Raw genomic sequence first — 23,489 nt, forward strand, 5'->3', positions numbered from 1 at the left:
CAGAGATAGAAAGAAAGAGAGAGAGATCAATTGATTGATTGATTGATAGATTGATAGCCAAAAGTCATTCCCTGGTAGACAGGTGCACAAAAGATAAAAACAGTTTTCAAAAGAAGAGTTGCAGACTATTAATAATCACATGAAAGAATGCTCCAAATCATTAATAATGAGAAATGCATCCAAAACAACCTTGAGGTTTCACATCATGCCCTGCAAATTGGAAAAGATGACAAAAGATGGAAGAGTCAATGTTGGAGATGGTTTGGCAAGATAGTCACACTGCTGCATTGGTGGTGGAGCTGTGAATTAATACAATCATTTTGGAAAGCAATTTAGAATTATAAAAATAAAGTGATTAAAAGGTTCATATGCTTTGACCCAGAGATTTCATTACTAAATTTATACCACCAAGGAGGCCATTGATAAGAAAGTAGTCCATATATGCACCAAAATATTTATGACAACTTTTTTGTGATAGCAAAGAATTGGAAACAAAGTAGATGTCCATCATCCTGGGGAAAGGTTAAATAAATTGTGGTGCCAGCATGTAATAGAATATTACTGTGCTATGAGAAATGATGAATGTGATAAGTACAGAGAAGCGTGGAAAATCTATATGAACTGAGGCTGAATGAAGGGGAGTCAAGAAAATAAGATAAATGCTGACCAAAATAATGTGAACAGAAACAATTACAAATCAAACATGAATGTTACAAAATTATAAAGAACAAGAATCACTCTTGACAGATAAGGAAAATAAGAAATGCTGGAGAGCATGTGGAAAAATAAGCACACTAATGCATTGTTGGAGTTGTGAACTGATCCAACCATTCTGGAGAACAATTTGGAACTATGCTGAAAGGGCCATAAAATTATACATACTGTTGGACCCAGCAATGCTGCTCCTAAGTATATATCCCAAAGAGATCAAAGGAAAAAGAAAAGGACCTGTATGTACAAGAATATTTATAGCAGCTCTTTTTTGTGGTGGCAAAAAATTGGATATGGAGGAGATACCCATTAATTGGGGAATGACTGAACAAGGTGTGGTATTTGATTGTGATGGAATACTTTTGTGCTATAAGAAATTATGAGGTGGATGGTTACAGAAAAACCTGGGAAGACTTATATGAACTGATGCAAAGTAAAGTAAGCAGAACCAGGAGAACATTGTACACAATAACAGCAAAATTGTAATGATAATTAACTGTGAAAGACTTAGCTACTTTGATCAATGCAATGATCTATGTCAATCCCAAAGGACTCATAATGAAAAATCACCTCCAGAGATAATGGATAAACTCTAAGTGTAGACTGAAGCATTTTTATGCTGTCTTTATTTTTCTTGCTTTTTTTATTGCAACATGGCTAATATAGAACTGTGTTTTTGCATGACTTCACACGTATAATGGGTATTATGTTGCTTGCTTTCTCAATGCGTGGGGGATGGGTAGAGGAAGGGAGAGAATTTGGAACTGAAACTTTAAAAAAGAACAAGTATGGTTCAAAAAAGGAGAAATGAGAAGACACTCCTACCTCATCCCTTTGCAAACATGGTGGGTCTACAGATGTAGCACATTGCACATATTTTCAGAATCTTTCGATATGTTGATCAGTTATGCTATTTTGTCCTCTTTTTCTCTTTTTGTCCTTAAAAATACTATTTGTTATATATGAAGGCTCTCTGGGAGAAGGAAGAGGAGATACTGGGGGAAGAATATATTGATATAAAAAAAGACAATAATAAAAATATTTTAAAACTTTATTTATTTTTATTTTTCAACACTCACTTTTAGAAGATTTTAAGTTCTAAATTTTTTCCCCTCCATCCCCAAGAGGACATGTAATCTGATATAGGCTCTACATGTACAATCATATTAAACACATTTCCACATTAGTCATGTTGTAAAGAAGAATCATGACCAAAGGGAAAAACCATAAGAAAGAAAAAAAAAACAAAAAAAGAGAGAGAAAATAGTATGCTTTGATCTGCATTCAGACCCCATAGTTTGTTCTCTGGATGTGGATAGCATTTTCCATCTTTAGTCTTTTGAAATCTTCTTAGATCGTTGTATTGCTGGGAAGAGCTAAGTCTATCAAAGTTGGTCATCGCACAATGTTGTTGTTACTGTGTACAATGTTCTCCTGGTTCTGCTCATTTCACTCATCATCAGTTCATGTAAGTCTTTCCAGGTTTTTCTGAAGTCCACCTGCTCATCATTTCTTACGGAACAGTAGTATTCCATTACATCCATGTACCACAACTTGTTCAGCCATTCCCCAATTGATGGGCATCCCCTCAATTTCCAAGTCTTTCCTACCACAAAAAGAGTTGCTATAAATATTTTTGTACATGTGGGTCCTTTTCCCATTTTTATAATCTCTTTGGGATACAGACCTAGAAGTGATATTTCTGGATCAAAGGGTATGCTCAGTAATAAAAAAAATTTTTTAAAGAAAGAACTAGTGACAATCTCTTAATTCACAATCACCCTTAAAAGGGCTCTGAGAAAGTGTTACAGTATTGTATTGGCTAGCAGTTTCCCTAAGTCAGAGACCTGCAAAGCTCATCAGGATAGTTCTCTAGGCAATACAGACAAGCCCACCCATCTCTTTACTCCAAAGGTTGCTACATTGTCCAATCAGATTCTATTATCTTAGTACACAGTGAAGCAGCTGTAAAGCCTTTATTTTCTACCTCTGCTTTCCCCTTTCAGACTAGAGAGGGCAGTATCAAGGAATAAATTCCACTAAAAGGTTTTATCTCACTCATATAGATAATGCTGAAGGGCAATAGCTGAAATTTCAAAAGAGTTCAGTTCTCCTCCAATTAGCAGGCTATTTAACCTAATCTTCAGCCAGTGCACGAAGTTATAGGTTTCTCTTTTACTTTACAGCTTCTCACATACAATAGCTGAAGCCTTCTAGGTAACTGAATGTTGATATCTTTTTGGCTGCTATCCTGCTGTGTTCTTCTTAATTACTCTCCTACTGTGCCATTTACCAAGAAATTCTGCTTCTCTCCTCCTCCTCATCTCAATCATTTGGTCATATTTCCGGCATCTCCTTCACCTCCTGTCTCTAACAAAGAAGCAAATCTTTTTTTTTTTTTTGCCCAGACTTGCCTCTTTACATGCACTCTAGATTCCACTGTTCCCCATCTTCTCCAGCAGAATGCCCCCATTATTATCCCCACTTTATCTATGTTCTTCAATATCTCCTATTGGCTGACTGCTTCCCTGATGCCTCTAAATATACTCCTGTCTTCCCTATCCTTTAAAAAATGCTTACTTGATCTAGTTATCCCCATTAGTTATTGTCCCATCTCTTCTCTCCCCCACACCACTCCTTTTCTTGGTTAAGTTCCTTGAGAAAGCCATCTACATTTGTTGCCTTCAAATCCTCTACTCTCACTCACTTCTAAATGTTCTGTATTCTCGCTACCAAACCTCATCATTCAACTGCAAATAGGCTCTTCAAAGTTGCCAATCATTTCTTAAGTGCCATTCTTCATCCTTCTTGCCCTTTCCATATCCTTTGACAGGCACAATCACCTTCTCCTGCATCTTCTCTACTTTCTGTTTTTATGATACTGTACTTTCCTGACTCTCTTCCTACCTGTCTGACCACTCAGTTTCCTTTGCTGAATTTTCATCCAGGTCATCATCACTAACTGTTTCCCAAGTCTCTGTCCTGAGCCTTCTTCTCTTCTTTCATAATATATCATTTGGTAGTTTCATCTGTTCCCGATAGGTTCAATTATCATCTCTATGCAAATAATTCCAAGATCTATATAATTTCTCTCCTGAGCTCCAGTCCTCTGTCACCAACTTCCTTTTGGACATCTCAAATTGGATGTCTCAACATATCCAAAAGAGAACTCATTACCTTTCTCCAGAAAGTCTCCCCTCTTTCTAACTTCTCTATCACTGTCAAGGGTAGCACCACTGTACCAGTCAACAAGGCTCACAACATTGGTGTGATTCTCTACTCTTCATTCTCACTCATCCCGTATATACTATTGCCACGTCTTTTCATTTCTACCCTCACAGCGTCTCTCATTTATATTCCTTTCTCTGCACTCACATAGCTACTACCTTAGTACAGGGTCCTCATTTCCCTCGTGCTTCAACATTTCCAATAGTTTTTAATTGGTCTCTGTGCCTCAGGTCTCTCCTTGCTCCAATTTATCTTCCATTCAGCAACTAAAGTGATTTTCCTAAAGCAGAGTTCTGACTATGCTACCCCACCCACAACTCAGTAAGTATCAGATACAAAGTGCTCTGCTTGGCATATAAAGTCCTCCACAACCTGGTCCCTTCCTACCTTTGCAGTTTTCTTACAATCTTTACTCACTTCCACAAACTCTGTGACCCAGTTACACAGGCCTACTTGGTTCTTGCACATGGTATTCCATCTTCTTTGCATTATCTGCCCTCCATGTTTGGGATGCTTTACTTCTTAACCACCAGTTCCTTGTTTCCTTGATTTCTTTCAAAACTCAACTGAAAACCCATCTTCTTAAGGAGGCTTTCCTTTTCTCCTTCTATCTTACCCTGCCGCTCATGCTTTCCCTCTAAGATTAACTTCCATCTATTCTGCATATATCTTGCAGATACATAACTATTTCCATATTGTCTCCTCCATTAGAATGTGAGCTCCCTGAAATCAGAGACAATGTTTTTCCCTTTCTTTGTATCCCCAGCACTTGGCGCAGCTCCTGGTACATCGTGAAAGTGCTTAATTCATGTTTATTGACTGACTGATTCTTTACTGCTCTTGATAGTTCAAATTAGAGTCTCCTGGTACTCAGTGACCTGTCTTTCCTTCATGATGTAAAATAGCTTGCATAATTATAATAGCTAGTAATAGCACTTTAAGCCTTGTAAAGTGCCGTACATGTGTTATCTTATTTGATCCTGACAACAATCCTAGAAGGTAAATACTAGTATTGTCCCCACTTTACATGCTATACTCACAAAATCTACCTTTTGTTAGTTATGAAAACAAGTCATTATTTAATAATCCCATAGTCTCCACTTATTTAGTTTATTGCTTTGTGAATTTTAACTTCTCAAGCTTTAAAAACAATCACATGTAAATTAGTTGATGGACCACAATGCCTGCAGCTGCATTCTTTCTCTGACCTCATATCAGTCCTTCTAGTTCTCTACTAAGTGCTCCTGATAGTCTGTGTCTCCCATATATTATTTGAAATTGTTTCTTCACACACGGATTTTATAATTTTTAATGACCTAAAGTTTTTCTTTTTGTCCCTTAGACTCACCAAATTCACATATGAAAGGGGGCAGCACTTTATATCCTTCATAATCCTCCTTTTCCTTTATGCAAAAGTTCTTTCCTTGCCCCTTTCTAAAAGGAAACTTTTCATATTTTATCTGAAAGCTATATCTCTTCACACGTGAATTTTATGGTTTTGGTACATAAAAGTTGTTTTTTCTGCCTTTTTCACTCACTAAAGTATATATGAAAGGGCAGCACCATAATTACTTCACAAAATGATTTATTTCTTTTTCTTCATGCTGAAATTCATTTTCTGTCCTTTTCTGCAACCATACTGCTCACATACAAAAGGAAAAATGCCTCTTACACTCATTGGTTGTACTTGTTCTTTTGGGGAGCAAGAAAGGAGGTGGGGAATGAGTCTGTCATTGAGTCAGATCCATTTGCTTTATTTCCTCTTGAGTGAGTGCTATGTCTGTCATCATAGCACCAGTGGTCACTCTCCACCTTCAGAGTAATAGCAGCTTGAGGTATGGAACTCTAGGATCTCACCTTTTGTTTAAATAGCCTAGAGTAGCCCTTCCCTAAGAGGTTCTGTGTGCTACTAGGCACATGATCCTCGTAAGATTCTTCTTTGTTGTTAGCTCATCAAGTTTTTACCTTCTTTGTGTTCTTGATGTCCTAGACCATGGAAATAGTTGAACTTATTTCATTTCTCATATATAATTTCTATATCAGAGGGACTGGAGAGGTTGTGAGGACTGGAGAAAACAGTTATTCTTCCATCTTGTTGTTCACATGACCCAGAAGTCAGGCTGTCACTATTTCATCAGTTCAGGAGATTACCAGAAGAGGAGAGGATTTGCCAAGTAGGAGGGAGGGCTCCCTCTCCACCAGAAAGGGAGTAGAAGAGTGGCTTTGTGTGGTGAAGTTTGTTCCTAAATGAACTAAGGACATCAAAGCCTATAGTTGTTCAAAGAGGTGAACTGCCCTTAGCACATGGGTTTTCTTTACTCTTGTTCCTTCTTGATAAGTTTCTGCCAGTGCCCATTCTCCCTATGGACATTAAGTATATCAGTAGGACAGTGTGACCCAGGTATGTGAATGCTCTATTATGTATTGATTATTACTACATTTGCCTTATGCGCCTCATCATTAAGTAAATGCTTCTCTTGAAAATCTCATGGTGTCATTGTGATGAACTGATTTCTTATAAATGGAAGAACACTGATGGAGGCTTGAAAGCTACAGTGGTGAATAAGGAATATTCCCCCAGAATGAGGTTACTCCCAGGACTCTGAGAGAGTTTTGGGTGTAGATGCATAATGAAGAACTTTTTCTGGGGATCCAGATTAGTCAATATGAGGGCATATTGGCATGAACAAGATAGCCCAGAGAAAAAAGCTACAAGTGGCTATGCCATATACACATTACACATAATTAATAATAATAGATTTAGAGCTGAAAAGATCCTTAGACATCAGTTAGTCCAAAATTGTAATTTTATAGATAAAGAAACAGAGGCCTTGAAAATCAAGGTACTATATCCAGTTTCATACAGGCAGAAAATATCATAGCTGGGATTTGAACCCAGGCCTTCTGACTCCAAATTCAATAAACATTTATTAAGCACATGTGTTATAGCAAGTACAGTCCTAGAAACTGGGGATACAAAGACAAAAACAAAATAATCCCTGCCCTCAAGAAGTTTACCTTCTACTGGGAAAAATAACTCATACATTTAAACAGAAAATCAAATACAAAAATAATCCTATGGAGCATGTGTGGAGATAGATCTGCTCCATAACAAATCTCTTCTTTTGGTGAGATATGTTCCTTGACCTCTTGCTAAAGAGTATAAACAACCAGAGGTTTCTGGTTGGTCCCCATGTGCCATCTTTGCTTCATGTTCCACATGACAAGGCAGGAGGGCTGTGTCAAAAAAGAGTTGAATACTGGGCATCATTCAGTAGGGATGAGACTTTAAAGGGAGAGACAATTTCCACTCTCATCTGAATGCAATATTTACTTCTTTGACAGTTCCCCCTTAGACTTCCTGTAAAGAGGGGAAGAGATTTTTTGTTCCTTTCCTCACTTCTTGCCTCAGTGAGCTTGAGGCTTGATCTCAATGCCTCAGCTGTCTCTTCTGCTTTGTGTTATTTTGCATGCACATAGGTTATCAGACATCTAATCCTAAGAGATGGACTTTTCAGGAGTGGTGGCCTTGGAGTTCAGGAGTTCCTAGTTCCACATTCAATGCCAGTTGTCCTGCAGGAGGTGATGACCACAGACATCAGGATGAACCCGAGCTATGCTCTGGCTTTCCAGAAGACATAGACTTTGGGTGAATTGTTTGAATAGTGCAGAACTGAAGTGTAAGAGAAATGTATTTATCAGTCCCACAAAGAATTTCACATTTCATTGGCTTTCAGCATCAAACATCCAGGAGAGTATCATAGGACTCATAGGCAATAGTTTCATGACTTTGACAATGTATTCTCATGAATCTTTTTTTTAATCTTTTAAACATTTTTTTTGTAGTGGAGGAAATAAATAGCTGTCCTATACCTGATTTACCTTGTATATTGAATTGTACATTTGTTGTATGTACATTTCTAGAAGGGAACCTGTTTATGCCTTTTGAGGAGACTGTAGATATGGGCCAAACCTAAGATTTATGTAAATTATTGTCTCCAGAATTCTACTGTGGGGTTGGGCTATAATGAGCCAGAGACAAGAAAAAGCCTGATCCTTCTCTATTTTGGCTAGGTTTTCCCAGGACTGAACCTAGTCCTCATGAATGCAGAACTGGGCTCCTTAGTGAAAGAAAATATCCCAGTCCCTTCATCCATCAGTTCTGTTGCACATAATATATACAAAGTAGATACAAAGTAATAACCAAAGAGAGGACAATAGCAAGTGGTGATCGGGTAGGGGGAAATAAGCATAGGCTTCCTGGAGGAAGTGGCACTTGAACTCAACTTTGAAGAAAGCTAGAGATTCTATGAGGGAAAGGTAATGAGGGAACATTACAGGCATAGCAGAGAAGCTATTTATTGGCACAGAGATGGTTAGTTGAATGTCCCCTCAGTATTGTGGAAACCTAAGCATCTTTGTAGGTTCAGGGAAGAGCAGGGATAGAGACAGACTGAAGATTTGAGACGAAGAAGGGAGGGTAGGAGTGAAGTTTAAGGGGATTTAAGATACTCAGGACCTTCATATTATAAAGCTGCTAACAAGAAAAAAATGACTTTTGATGACAGACACTTCAGTGGAAGAATAGGAGGAGAGTCCTCTACAAGTGAGGCTTGAATCCTTGGGAGGGTAGTTTACATGTTCTAAAGGTGGGACACAGGTGTCTTCTCTACAGTCTTCTCTCCTCTACCTAAGGATCCCCACAACAAAGGACTACAAAACTCTGTGATTGACATTGTGAGGAGAGTAAACAGAAAGTAGAGAGAGCTGAGGAGGGTGGGGTTTTAGTTGGAACATCAATCGTGGTGTAACTGGGATACACAGTGGTGCATCCCAGGGAGATAATGCTACAAAAACCATGACACAGAGGTGAAGCTGGGGAGGGGTGGGTTAATTGGATTCAAAGAATCTCCACTCACATGAGGATTGTGTACATTACACAGGGTTCTCATCAGTATAGGCAACCTATTAGATTATCAGTAAATACCAATCAGACACAGTTCTTTTCACTTGTCCTTGATGATTCTCTGAGTATTCATTGCTTCCTTTGCATTTGCACAGCCTCCATCTTAGTAGAGGCCTTCCTTCACTTAACTGTCTCATACTCCTTCCCCCTTCATTTCATCTGCTACAAGCCAGCTCAGTAAGCTTTCTCATCACACCATTCCCTAGACCAGAAAATTTAATGGCTCCTCATTAAAACTCCTAAACTAAAACGCCTTAGTCTGCTGTTAAAGACCATATCTACAATCTGTCCACTATGTGATTTCCAATCTTATATTGTTGGGAAACAAGGATGATGAAGGGCCTTGAAATTATGCCATATGAGGATTGGTCGAAAGGGCTGGGGAATTTATCTTGGGCAAGACTGGATTTGTTGCACATGGTGGCTCTGTTGGAGTATTTTAAGGGCTGTTACATAATAATAATAATGGCTAACATTTATACATCACTGAGATTTGCTAGCACTTTACAAATATGATCTCATTTGATCCTCACAACAAACCTGTTAGGTAAGTGCTGTTATTATCCCAGTTTTACAGATAAGGAAACTGAGGTAGGTTTAGTGACTTGCACAGAGTAACACAGCTAGTAAATGTCTGAATCCAAATTTGGACTCAGTCCGTTCTGACTCTAAGTCCAGCATTCTATCCACTGGGCCACCTAGAACAGCCTTCTTCATACAAAAGGGATTAAGCTCTTTCTGCTTTACCCCAGGAGAAAAAGGATTGAAGTTGTGAAGAGGCTTACATCTAGGCTTTATGTAAGGAAAAGTTCCCTAACAATTAAGACTACTCAAAAGTGGCACAGGATGCCATGGGATGTCATCTTTAAGCAAAGCCTGCATGACCACTGGATAGGTGGGTTGTAGAGGGGATTCTTGTTTAGGTATGCATTGGACTCAATTCCTTCCAAGGTCCCTCCAAAGGTTGACATGCTATAGTTCATTGGCAAAGTATTCCCATCACATTTATGGCAAAGCTGAATTGGTGGACACACTAGCTATCCTTGAGTAGTAGAGATCAATGACTCCTGTTTGAAGATTCTGGTCCTGCCATTTGTTGAGTTGATATAAACAATAGAGAGGCCAGCTATTCTCCAAGGGCATGTATTATGGTTGTGGTATGGAATCTCCTAAGACTTGTGAAACCTGACAACTAATATACACGCTTGGAGACTTTTATGAGGACAACCCATACAAATGGGAGCAGCCCACAAAGTATTACTAATAATAATAATAGCTAGCTAACAAATATAATCTTATTTAATCCTCGTAATAACCTTGGGAGACAGGTGCTGTTATTATTCCTATTTTACAATTGAGGAAACTGAGGCAAACAGAGGTTAAGTGACTTACCTAGAGCTACACAGCTAATAAGTGTCTGAGGTCAGATTTGAACTCAGATCTTCCTGAGTCCAGGGTCAGTGCTCTATCCATTGTACCACTTAACCGGCTAAATAATATAAAATTAGTATTTTTTTACATGGGTGATATTTTCATTGCTACAGTTGATGGAAGGTAGGGTTCTTTAGAAGATAAAGAGAATTTGTGAAGTGAACAGGTGGTTAAAATAACTGTCTAATAATGGGATCTGGAATTGTGCATTATGAGAAAATATAGCTTGGTGTATTTTTTGTATGTGTATACATATATGTATTTATGTATACACACATCTGTATTTGTGTGTGTAACCTGAGTCCCAAAACGCACTGGCATGGAACTCTCTCTTCATTGGTGGAGACCAATGCCCCATACATGTGAAGGGGACAGGGCAGAGTTGGGGAGTAGGTGAGAGCAGGAGAGAGCAGGGGAGAGAAGAGATTCACTTTTTGTTCAGAATTTCTTCTTTAAGCCTCTTTGGTTTCTTTAGATTCTTCAGGTTTTGCAGTTTCTTGAGGAACTTTTGGACTACAGTTCCATGCAAGAAGATGGAAGATGTCAACCCCACTTTGGTTTGCTAAAGGAAAAAAAAAGTCTGGGAAGAAGCAGATATGAGTCAAGCTTGCAGTCTCCATAATGTTCCTATCCTCAGCTTGCTACATGAGAGACTTTGGTTAATTCCCCTTGGGTAAGATCTAGGCTTCTCTCTCTTGTTGAGCTGAGTTATCTCACTCTCAATGGGAGAACTCTTTCACCCTGGTGTATATTCATATGGTACATATTCCCTTCTGTATACTTTCTCTGATTTCTGTTTTTGGTATGCACTTGGATAAATGGGTTTCTTGGATACTTCCAGTGTGAGTTCATTTTAGAACTAGCATTTGATGGGATGAGAGTCAGGCCTTAGATATAAAGCTTGAAGTTCTCTTTCCCCCCCGTTAATGAAACAGTGATCAGAAGTTAGCTTGAACCTGAAAATTACATCCCCAAGACTAACAATATTTAAAAGAGCAGATGATATAACTCTAGCCTGCAACCCTCTCTTTCTTAAGAGAGCAGAGGGGCCAACCTCCAACTTCCCCTCCTGGCAAGAAATAAAGTCTCACTTGGAAAAAGATGTGGCAGGGAGAGAAGAGTCTAAAGATGTCTATTTTCTCCCCTTTGAGTCGTACAATACTCCCATGTTACATGTAGTGGACTGCCTCGCTTCATGTGTGACTGTAGTGAGTATACTCTGGGATTACTATCCTAGAGTCAGATCAGTTACAGCTCTCCATGAGCCTTCTAGGGGTATCCTTAAGGGGTCAGAGTGTCTTTTTCTAATGCTGTTGGCCTGGACTCCCATTCTGGTGTGTTACTCCCACTATTAGTTGCCAGTGACTAACGCTCAAGTTCCATTTGTCCAATTAACATGAATTTGCTTTTACAAAGAGATATTTACTCTGAAGCCATGGCAAGAACAGGAACACAGATATGTCTCTCTGACACCTGTGGGGTATGCACTACCCTAATCTAATAGCCTTTTCTCAGTCCTCATTCATTTGGCCTCTTTGTTGCTTTTGACACTGTCAATGAATGACCCATTTCTCCTTAATATTCCCTTCCCCATAGGTTTTTGGGACATGAGTCTTTCCCGATTCTCCTGCTCCCTGAGGACATGCCTACTAATCCTAAGTGTCCCCAGAGGGTGCTTTTCCCTCTATGCTATTTCAGTTGGTGATCTTGTCAGCCCCCATGGATTTAATTATCATCTTTATATTGATTCTCAAATTGACTTAATCAGACCTAACCACTCTGCTTATCTCTAGTCTTGCATCTCCAACTACCTCTTAGACTTCTTGAACTGAATGTTTCATAGACATCTTCAACTCAACATACTCAAAAGTGAACTCATTATTTCCTCCCCAAACTCTTCTCTTCCTATCTATCCTAGTACTGTTTATGGTACCACCCAGGCTCTCAACCCAAGTGCCGCCCTCAAGACCTTACTCTCTTTCACCCCTCCATATCTAATCGGTTGTCAAGTTGTCAAGTCCTTCATAACGCCTCTCGTATATGCCCCCTTTCCTCCTCTGACACTGCTATCACTTTGGTAGGGGCATTACATTGTGAGCTCCCCCATTGTATTGTGAACTCATCAAGGGTAGGTACTGTATTTTGTCTTTTTTTTGTAACCCTAGTACTTAGCATAGTGCCTGGCACATAGTAGGCACTTAATAAATGTTTATTGACTGATTACCTCATGACTACAGCATTGCAATAGCCATCTGGTTGTTCCTTCTGCCTCAAATATCTCCCCATGCCAGTACATCCTCCATTCAACCGTCAAATTGATCTTCCTCAAATCCAGATCTGACCAACCTTCTCCTCCTCTATTCAATCAACTCTAGAGTCTATCTATTGGCCCCAGGATTAAGTATAAAATCTCTGTTTGGCTTTTGATGCCCTTTACCCCCTGGATTCTTTCTTTCAAGTATTCTTATACTTTAGATCTCACCACCTACTCTGTGATATAGTGACTTGCTTGCTATTCCTTGCATTAGACACTCTCTAACTCCTAACTGACCACAAGTAGTCCTTTCTGCCCTGGATCTATGACCCAGAACCGTCTATGAACAATGAGGAGTGTAGGGACATTCAGAGAGGACTAGTACCTCTGGTGTGAGGGCTGCCAAGCCCTTTCAGGTCTGCTTTCCACTTTCAGTATCTACCTGATCCACTCTCATCTGTGGTTTCAAGAAGCTATAGTATGCACAGTGACCACACCATGGCAAACCATTTCGGCAGATAGGCTAAACTGGGCTGAGAGTAATCTAGGGGTCTCAAACCCTTTGTGAGTTAAGGAGGTGTTTATCCCAAACATGTGAGGACCTCCTCTGGTAAAATTGGCTGATGAGGACAATTTGATCCAATGATCATGAAGGCAGCTGAATTAGGTGCTGTGGAGTGTTTAGAGCTTGGTTAGACATTGAAGATGCCAAGGTCATCCATTGCATCTCAAGCCATCACCAGTCATCTTGACTGTCCTGCCACTGGACCATGATGACTCTGGAAGAGGCTGACAACCTTGTGCAACTCTGCCTCACTTAAATCCAATTTATGAACAAATCGAAAGACATCACCCATACCCCTAAAAATACAGTTGAAAAAATCTTCCATGTAAGGAATTGATTCAAATGTATGAGAACAAGAGTAATTTCCCAAATAATAAATGGTCAAGGGACACAGACAGTTTTCAAAAGAGTCAAAGTATGAAATCCAAGCTGTAGCCATATTTAAAAAATGCTTCAAATCCCTGATTAGACAAATCAATAATTAAAAAATGTAAATTAAAGCAATTCTGAGTTTCTACCACATACATCGGATTGGCAAAGATGACCAAAAAAAATGACAATGACAAATATTAGAGGGGCTGTAGAAAAACAGGCATGCTAATGTACAGTTGGTGAAGCTACGAATTAATTAGTCTAGAGATTATGGAAAGCCAGTTACAACTGTGTCCAAAAAGTTACTAAGTTGTGCATATCCTTTGACTCACAATAGCACTTCTATGTCTATATCTTAAAAACAGTAAAATAAGAGGAAAAGGACACATATGTACAAAAATATTTATAGCAGCTTTTTTAAAAATAGGGGCACAGAATTGGAAACGAATGGAGTGGCTATCAATTACAGAGTGGCTGAAAAAATGATGGTGTATGCATGTGATCGAATACTATTGTGCCATAAGAAATGATGAAAGAAATAGTTTCAGAGGACCTGGGGAAGATATATGAGCTGATGCAGAGTGAAATGAACAGAACCAAGAATCAACAAGCCAAGTCAACAAGCATTTATTTATTTATTTATTTAAACACTTACTTTGCACCAGGAACTGTGCAAAGTACTAAGAATATAAATTCAAGCAAAAAGACATTCCCTCCCCTTAAGGAGCTTGTATTCTAATGGGAGAAGACAACATAGACAACACAAAAAAGGAACCTAAAAAGCGTCTGTGTGTGTTTGTGCATGCATGTGCACTCATGAAGAGGGAAGGGATGGAATGAACTTCCAGGACGAAGAAGCACAGGAGGATAGTGGAGATGTTTGAGAGAGTCAGGAGTAGAGCCCAGAAAGAAATGAAGATATGGCTGGTCTGGACACTTAAAATGGAAGATTTGGGAGGACCTGCCCAATCAGAGGAAGGGACTAAAGGCAGAGGTGAGAAGGTGAAAAGGGTGAGAAGGCCATAGGTAAAGTGACCTTCCAGGGTGAAGAGGCCAAAGGGGAGAATGATTTATACAGTAGCAACAGCATTGTAAAGACAAACAACTTTGAAAGACTTAAGAATTCCAATCAAAGAAGACTGATGATAAAGTATGCCACCCATCCCTAGACAGAGGGTTGTTGGATTCGGAGTGCAGAATGAGACACACATACACACATATTTGTTAAATGGCCAATGTAGGGATTTGTTTTACTTGACTATGCATATTTGTACAGAGGTTTTGTTTTTATTATTTTTTCAGTGGGAGGGAGGCAAGATGAGAGAGAAAGAAAATAGATTTTTGTTAATTGAAAAAAAAATAAACTAAAAAAAAAAGAACTGGATTGAGAAATACCATGTTGATCAATTCTCTTGTCTTCGTCAACACTACTCTTCCCCCTAAACCATGTTTCACTGATCACTTGTGAAGAACATAGCTTATAACAAGAAATGTCACTGTCGTTGAAGTCTACAGCATAATCTCTGAGAAACAGACACTACCAGGCATGTCAGAGAAGAAATAAGAATGGCTCGATCTCCAGTTTGGTCCACCTTCTTAGAAGGATTGATCAGCTCAAGTCTCATGCAACATATCAGGAGAAATAACCAGCTCAAAAATTCCCAAACTTCCTGAGAGAATTGGTCACCTCAAATAACACCAGTGAGAATCACCAATTTAAATATCCTTGAGGGTCCTAGAAAGATTGCTCAATGAGCTAGGGCCCAAAGTATACACAGCTTGGTCCTCTTTGGGGAACCACAGTTGGATCTTGAGGGGCTCCAAATCCTGCTCTTGGCTATTATTTGGTCTGCAACCAGACACTAGGATTCATCCCTCTGTATTTCGCTTTCCATTGCTCATTCTTCATTGGTGATTCCATGTAAGTAGGCAGCTAGGTGGTAAGGTGGATAGAGTATAGGGCCTCTAGTCAGGAAGACCTGAGTTCAAATTCTGCCTCAAACATTTACTAGCTGTGCAACCCTGGGTAAGTAATCTAACATCTTCTTTCTCCGTTTCTTCAACTGTAAAATGGGGATAATAATAGACCTATCTCCTAAAGTTGTCCTGAGAATGAAATGAGATAATATTTATCAAGTGCTTTGCAAGATTCAAAATTTTATATAGTAATTAATTATTAATTATTATTACTTTATCATGTCCCAGGGATGGAGCATTCTATCTCTCACTCTTAGGCTGGTAGGGGGCAAAGGATAGGAACTTATGTGGACACTCCAGGAATCAAGTGGAGAGCTATTCTGATCTATAGCAAAGACCAACCCTTTCAAAATGTTTGGCTTGCCTGGGAGTCTTTTCAAGAGGGTGATCCTAGAGGACCTTTTGAGACTTAATTAGACCTGCCTTTGGTCAGAGGATCTCCCATTTTTCTAGGGCCCCATGAGTTTCTTGGGTCCCCAAGAGCTTGACCCTGTATGTCCTTGTCACTAATTTCCTGTATCCTTCCCCTCCCCCCACTTCCTGCCACCTCCAGGTTCCCTCCCCCACCTTCCACCCAAGGAAGAAAAGTTTAGGTTCCTTCCTGTGTCACAGTGAGATAGGTGGGACGACTTTGGGCCAGGAACAGAAGTGACTGTGCTTCCAGGTAAGTTTCATTTTCCCAGCCACACTTGTACAGGGGTCAGGGGAACTAGGCAAGGGAATCTCATTCATTTGGACTCTTAGAGGACAAATATACTAGGCTGGTACCTTTGGGATCCTGGATGTGCCCCTCGATGGCAGAGTGGGGAACCTGGGACTGGGCTCCTGTCATTTAGTACTGAGCTAGTTAAGTGGGCCAGTTCCAGTGCTCAGCCCTCTCCCCAAATTCCTCCTAAGAATTGTCCAACTGCGGACACAAAGGTCCTGGAATTTCTTACCCTCCTGACCCAGGGCACTTCACTTTCCAATCCTAAGGATCTCTGAGAAACTAGGAGACCAAGGAAACTTCCCTACCCCTACCCCTCAAACCCAGGAACAATTTTCACCTCTGGGATTCCCTAAATCTTGCCACTGATCATGTTTGACCTTTCCTGAAGTGCTAGGAGCCATGTAAATGGCTAAAGAGAAATAGGTCCTAAACTAGGGGTCTTGAATTGGGGGGGGAGGTGTCCAGAGAAGGTGGAGTTTAAGAGGTTTAAGGAATCAAGACCCTTACTCCTGGGAGGAAGAATGGTTGGATTGCCCCTACTTACTCTACTCCCATCATTTCTTCTTTATGCAGAGGATAAGATCCAGCTGAAGGAATTAGGAGGAGGTCCCTACCCACGCAGCCTGACCCTGAGCCTCAAGTGCCAAACCTCTGGCTTCCAATTCAAGACAAGTATATTAGGCTGGTACCTTTGGAACCCTGGTCATGCCCCTCGGTGGCTGTCCAGCATTGACCATACATCTGCAGAAACCAATGAAGGCCGCATCATCTCCTCCAGGGAGGACAGCAGCAGCCAGATTTTCCTTCAGATTAAGGGCCTGGGCCTCAGGGACTCTGGCCATTATCACTGTGCAAGGAGGGTAGGTGATGGAGGCGACACAGACAAGCTGGTCTTTGGTCCTGGGACAGCTGTGACTGTAGAACCTGGTGAGTGCCTCCAGGAGAGACTTGGGAAGAAGAAAAGGATCTGTGGTCTGGGAACAGCACAGACATATGACCTGGGGACATAAAAGTTGAGCTGAGACAAGGGCTGGGGTCTGGTTGTCACAATATTTTGTCTCATGAGTTTTCACCCCACATAAGGGGCCAGACCAGGGCTGAGAGGGGGCCAGGAAGCAAGTGAGGTTTGCTTTTCACAGCTATTTGGTGAAATGTGTACATTCCCACAACTGAGTCTGTGTGTCAGGCTGGCAGGGTACTGCATAGGGGCCAGCTGAATGACAGGAAGCCATGGTTTGATTGCAGGACCTCGGAACCCTCTGTCACCCACTGTGTTCCTGGTGAGGAGTAAGGATGCTGTGGCCTGCTTGGTCAGTGACTTCTATCCCAAGGAACTCCACGTGTCCCTGGTCTCCCCTAGGACCTCAGTCTCAGCCCAGGCCCTCACTGTGGCTCCCACAGCCCATGGAACCTACAGTGCCATCCATATGGGCAGAGTTGGTGAGAACAATTCAGTAACCTGCTCAGTGAAGCACCTTGGGAAAGAGACCCTTGTGTCCTACCCACCAGGTATGAGCAGCCCCTGCCTGGGGACGGGGCAGTACTAAGAAGGGGCATCTTGTGCTTTGGAAGCATTTTTTGGATCACTGAGGAAGAGAGGCAGGGAGTAAGGAGAATACTATAGAGTGAGGACGGGCCCCCTGGCAAGTGGTCCTGGGCTGGGCCAAGGAGTTCTTGGGTAGAAAGTTTCATTCCAGACCAGTATTTCCTTACTGAGAGAGGTGAATACATAAGCAAGAGATGGGGTTCCTAGGACAGAGGATGGGGGGAGCCAGGCTAATGAGGAGTGTCCTAGCCTGTAGTGGGAAGTCCTGGGCTCACTGGACCCCAAGACTGTGGCTGATGATATCATTCTGCCTTCAGACTCTGTGAATCTGGAACCATCATGCCCTGATCAGGAGTTCACAGGTGGGTTAAAGGTAAAAGGCAAAAGGGTAGAAATAATGAAATTAATCCTGAACAACTTGATCAGAAGTGAGACCATTCAACCCAGCCTGATATTCTGTATGTCTCCCATTGTGATAATTTGGTACCCCAGGGTTCCTTATGGTGATGGCCCAGCATACAGAACATTGTACAAACAGCCTAGGTTCAGAGTGTGTGCAGCAGGCCTCAGTATAAGTAAAGTAATGGTTCAGGGACTGATGTGATGTCCTGGACCTTCAGACTGTGTGAAGTTCCAAAATTCAGGGAACATGTCAGCCCAGGGCTCAGGGTGGGGAATAGCACATACCTATTCTCACTGGCTTTCTCAGCTGCTCTGGCTTCACTTACATCTCTCTTTACCTAGCCTGGACCAAATAGTCCCTTGATGTTTCCCTGGCTCCTGCCCTAGAATCCTTTATTTCCTTAACCCTCCCCCATTCCTGGACTATAAGTCTTCATTATAGGTAATCCCCACCTTTTCCCTTCTCTCTTGCTAGTCCTGGGATGCTAAACTTCAGTGAAAAAAATCAGCAAATGTGGCTTGCCTGTGTCCTTGGTATTATATCTTTTTGACTCCTGCAGAACCATACTCTATGGGTCATCTTCCCCTTTCACATATCTTCAAGGTCTCCTTCAATATTGGTTCCTTCCTTCTGCCTATAAACAAACTCGAATATTCCCCCCTTCTTTATCTTTATTGTCTTTCCAGCTTCCATCCCTTGTCTCCCTTCCTCTTAACTGCTAAAGTTAAGTTATTTGTAGCCAATGCCTCCATTAACTCACTATTCGCTGTCTCTTCAAGCCTGGACATCTGGCTTCCAGCCCCAACCCCTCTACTCAAAGGCTTCTCTCAGTAACTTCCCAACCACCAAATCCCAGTGGTCCTTTTCAGTCTTCATGACCTATTTGAAGCTTTTGGCATAGTTTATCACCTATAATTGAACACCTCCTCCTCCACTGTCCTTCAGAGATACCACTGAGGAAGTTGATTCATTGAAGACCTCTACCTTATTCCAATCAGTATTAATAAATTTGATATGGTAGGGATGGTGATTATAAGTTCTGTGTATATAACCCTAGAGCTGTGAGCTGCAGGTTGCAAGATCACTTGCTTAATCATAGGAAACTTAACTAGAGGCCCTCTACCCTAGTTTTTCGTTGTCATGGTGACTAAGCCCAGTGTGACAGGTGACTCAACTATATGGAAAGTCCCCTAATTATTTTTGTGCCTCTAGACCATTCTCTCTTGTCCAACATGAGCAGGTGTCCATCTTATGACCACCTGGTCAGTGGAGATGCCTTATACTTCACCTATCTTATGACCACTTAGTCAGTGGAGATATTCCTTGCTTCACCCAACTTGTGACCCTGCTGACAGATCATTTTTGCTTATTTTAGTCTATGCATCATATATGAACCAATGGAATTATTCTATCTTTGGTATAATTGTTCTTGAATATTTAGATAGCTAATCCTATAAAAATAGGACCCTAGAAGGAGGAGACATCTCAGATCATGAGGAAGATCTGACTTCATTAGAGGGGGCCATGGACTCTTTAATAAAGTGCTATTGGCTCAGAGCTGTGCCTCAGTCTCTCTTTTTGTAGGTTGAATAATTTTTATCCCCACAACACACTATCTTTTTGTTCTTCCCCCTTTGTCCTTATCTCTTTAGTCCCACTGTTATCATGTTAGCACAGGTCCTCATTACCACCCTCCAAGACATTGTGATATTCTCATAGCATTTCCCACCTCTATTCTCTCTTCTACTTCAATACAATCACCCAAATAGTCTTTACTACCCCTAGTCTGTCACTTCTTCACTCAAAAATCTTCAGTGGCTATTTTCTCCAAGATAATGGTCACACTCCTTTTTTTTTGGTCTGGCATTCAAGGCCCTCCACCATCTGATACCATCTTTATTGCATTCAAATCTTCTCCAAGTACACCATGCTCTAGCCAAACTGGTCCACTCATGGCCCATGAAACACACACCATATGACTGTCCACTTCTTTGCATTTTCTCAAGTTGTTCTTTACGGGACCAATGACTCCTCAGTGTCTTCCCCTTGTCTTGCTGAATTTTTACTTATCTTTTTAAGGCCTACTCAAATGCCACCTTGGCAAAGCTCTTGCTTGATCCCCTTGTTTGGCAATGACCTTCTCCCTGTAAACTACTTAGTACCTCCCTATTAAGCTATAAAATAAATTATAGCTATCTGTGTTTATGTCTTAGACTCTCTTTGAGATTACAAGCTCTCTAAAGGGAAGGATTATATCTTAGCTAAACATTTTATCTTCCCTATTGCCTAATGTAGTTCTTGAATTAAAGTTGAGGAAATTTAAGTTTAATGAATGAATGAACAACTCGAGGGTCTATGACAGCCAAGGACTGAGAAAGTGTAACCACTCAAATTTTAGATTGTATGACAGTCCAGAACTCAGAGTACATACCTAGTGTTTCTAATATTCCAGGGCAAAAGATGTATGGTAACCTGGTGGTAAGAGTAGGTGATATTCCAAGACTGAGTGTGGGAGATAACATTGTGCTTAGGGCATGATTTCCCATAGTTCAGATATCATAAAAACTCAGGGTTCAGTGTGTTTGATAACTTAGAACCAAAGGTATATAAGAATATAGTACTTAGAGCATGTGACATGCTAGGGCAAAGTGGGTCTGAGATCCCAATGTGTGATTTTCCATTCTCTCAAGGCAGCCAACAATGAAAGTTTGCTTTGTTTAGTCTATAGGGGCCTATCACTGACTCTTCATTAGGTAGGATGATTAATGAGCAGGCAGGAAAAATGTTTCCTGTTATTTTTTGTTGGCTCAGAAAATGAATGAATCCTTTATACAAGCTTTTGTCTTACTATGGGCAAAGCACTGTGGAATACAAGTAGAAAAATGGAGGAAGTACCTGCTGTCAAGGAATTCACGTTCTAATAGGATGAGACAATGTGTATGGGAGGTTTCTGCTGCAAATCAGTTGACTAGGCACTGTGATACTCAGGGAACAGTAGTAAAACAGATGGTAATGCATCTTTAGTGTTGTTTCCTCTGACACCCGTGTCTGTTTCTGGTGCTGAATCATTTGATAGCAATAAAGACTCCTGTGTGAAGAACCTTCTTTTCTGAGTCTTCAGTAGCTGTGGCTGCTGAGAGCCAAGGGCTGTAGCATCTGCACAATGGACTTAGCTGGTCAGTAGTTGGAGGTAGTGGTTGAGGTTGTGGTAGTGGTCCAAATTAGCTGGCATACACTGTCTCATGTCTCTCCCTCAGGATGCCCCACTGCTTCAGCTAGGCTGGCTTGCCTGCCCTGTAGGTGTGATGTTTGGCCCCTTCTCCATAGTTGTTTTCCTAGATTATGGATACAGCGGATAGGCTAGAAGCAGGGCCAGTGGTCTGGGAGGTGCTACCATTCCTGTAGCCCTTGGGCTTATCTGCTATTGCTGGCACTTGGTCAGTGGGTGGTATGAAAGATGGTAGGCCCCATCTCCATGGGGATTAGTCCCTTAAATGATGGCATTAGGAGCACAGCTGAAAGCAAGGTTAGTGGTCTGGGGGGTGGTACTGCTATTCCCAGGGCTCTTGGACTAAGAATACTGTACTATTTCCATAGGAATTGAAGTGGAAGAGATGGTTAATGTGGTGGTGTTTTGACCTGATATCCCTGTCTCTGACCTTGGTCCTTACTTTTTTCTCTTAAAGCAGAATCCAAGCAGAGGAATAAGCTACTCCTCAGTGTGCTGAGCCTGAGAGTACTGTTAACGAAGATTGTGGCCATTAATGTCCTGTTCACAACAATAGCTTTGACCTTCTGAGGTGATTGTTCAATCTCACCATTTCCTCTACAGCTGGACCTCCCTTTTGATTCCATTAATCTTTCTCTCCTACCTGTTCCCTTATGCTTCCCTTCTTCTCTCACCCTTTGTACATCTGTGGATAAATTTCAGGAGGTATGTACATTTATTTTTAAAATATTTTGATAATATTAAAATATAAAAATAATATTAAAAATATAAAAATATGTTGATAATAACTACATTTCAGTATAAGTGGTTTCCTTTGTAATCCTATATATTTTAGTTTATGCATTTAAAAATACTGTTCTGATAAGTTTCACCAAACTGTCAAATGGGTCCATGACACAAAATAGCAAATTGTACATAATAGATCTGTAGTTTCATGTGCAATCCTCTTTTTTTCCTATTCCACCCTATTATGGAAATGATTGTTTTATTTTTTTAAGTTCAGAATAAAAAGGACAAAAACCCCCTTGTCTGGGATTCTTCTATGCTCCTATTACAGTCTAGGGGTTCTGGGAACCCCAAGATTCAAGGGCAAAAGATGTGGGTCCTACCTCAAACAAATTTGACCCAATCCTTCTTTCAGTCAGAGACAAGGTTATTAAAATAATGGTTGGGGTGATCAAGATTTAAGAATCCACACCATTGGCCAGATTTTAAGAATCTGAGCATTCATAATGCTTATATCGACAAGTGGCCCAAAATGAATCGGAGCACTTTAATGGAGGCAAGATGGAACCTTTATACAGAAGGTTGCGGGAAGATCTGGATGTGATCCAAGAGTGGCCAAGTAGTCTGGGAACAGAGAAGGGGTCTAGATGGAATTAAAGGGTGGTGTTCTAGGGTGGGGCCAAGTGCAGACAATGAGGACCACAATGAAAGGATTAACTGGGACCGGCTGGGTGCCACAGGTGAATGCCAGGGACCTGGGACATGTAGGAAAGTCAAGGGCCTTTTCCTTTTTTGAGGTCCAGATCCCAAAGACATGGTCTTTTCCTTTTAGAGATTCAGATCCCATCCCCATCACTCCCACAGCCTTCTCCTGTCCTGTTCTCCTTGGTGTTCCAACAACATATCCTCCATCCCTTGGTATTTCTTTTAGCCATTTCTCTTCTTTGCTTTCTTTTCTGTTCTCTCTGACTCTTCTGTGTTCTTTTAGAATTCCTTCAATTCCCACTGACACTTCCCATCCCCACCTGCCATTCCTCTGGCCATCTATTATCTTCCATTTTGCTCTTGTGTTTTTTATCCCTTCAGTTTCCCTCTGTTCCCATGATCTTCTCTTTGGAGACTTATTTATTTTGGACAGGCTGACTGACCCAAAGAGCAGCTGGATAATTTCGGCTTCTGACTTATTGACCATTGTCTTCTGACTTCTGCTTTTCCAGAAAAATCCTTAGAATGAAGTTTCAGGAATCAATGCTATGTCCTTGACATCATCCTTGGAAATCCCAGAATGATCCCAGCGACTTAAGTTGCATTTATTCCCCCCAGCTACAGAATAGCCAATCCTGGATCTGTGTCCCCTGTGATGTGTTCCTCA

The 23,489-nt window shown here is 40.9% G+C and overlaps 1 protein-coding gene across 1 annotated transcript in view; it reads left to right on the forward strand.

The window, feature by feature from the left end:
- Window positions 1–17,760, forward strand: part of LOC118833555 (immunoglobulin alpha-2 heavy chain-like) — a 28,243-nt gene extending 10,483 nt beyond the window's left edge. Inside the window, exons 3-6 of the mRNA XM_036740922.1 lie at window positions 12,988–13,006; window positions 16,121–16,168; window positions 16,787–17,140; window positions 17,459–17,760. Of these exons, the coding sequence (XP_036596817.1) occupies window positions 12,988–13,006; window positions 16,121–16,168; window positions 16,787–17,140; window positions 17,459–17,760 (723 nt within the window). The remainder of the gene's footprint in view (window positions 1–12,987; window positions 13,007–16,120; window positions 16,169–16,786; window positions 17,141–17,458) is intronic.
- Window positions 17,761–23,489: the final 5,729 nt, after the last annotated feature.

Source organism: Trichosurus vulpecula, chromosome 1 (assembly GCF_011100635.1).
Source record: "Trichosurus vulpecula isolate mTriVul1 chromosome 1, mTriVul1.pri, whole genome shotgun sequence".
Lineage (NCBI taxonomy): Eukaryota > Metazoa > Chordata > Mammalia > Diprotodontia > Phalangeridae > Trichosurus > Trichosurus vulpecula.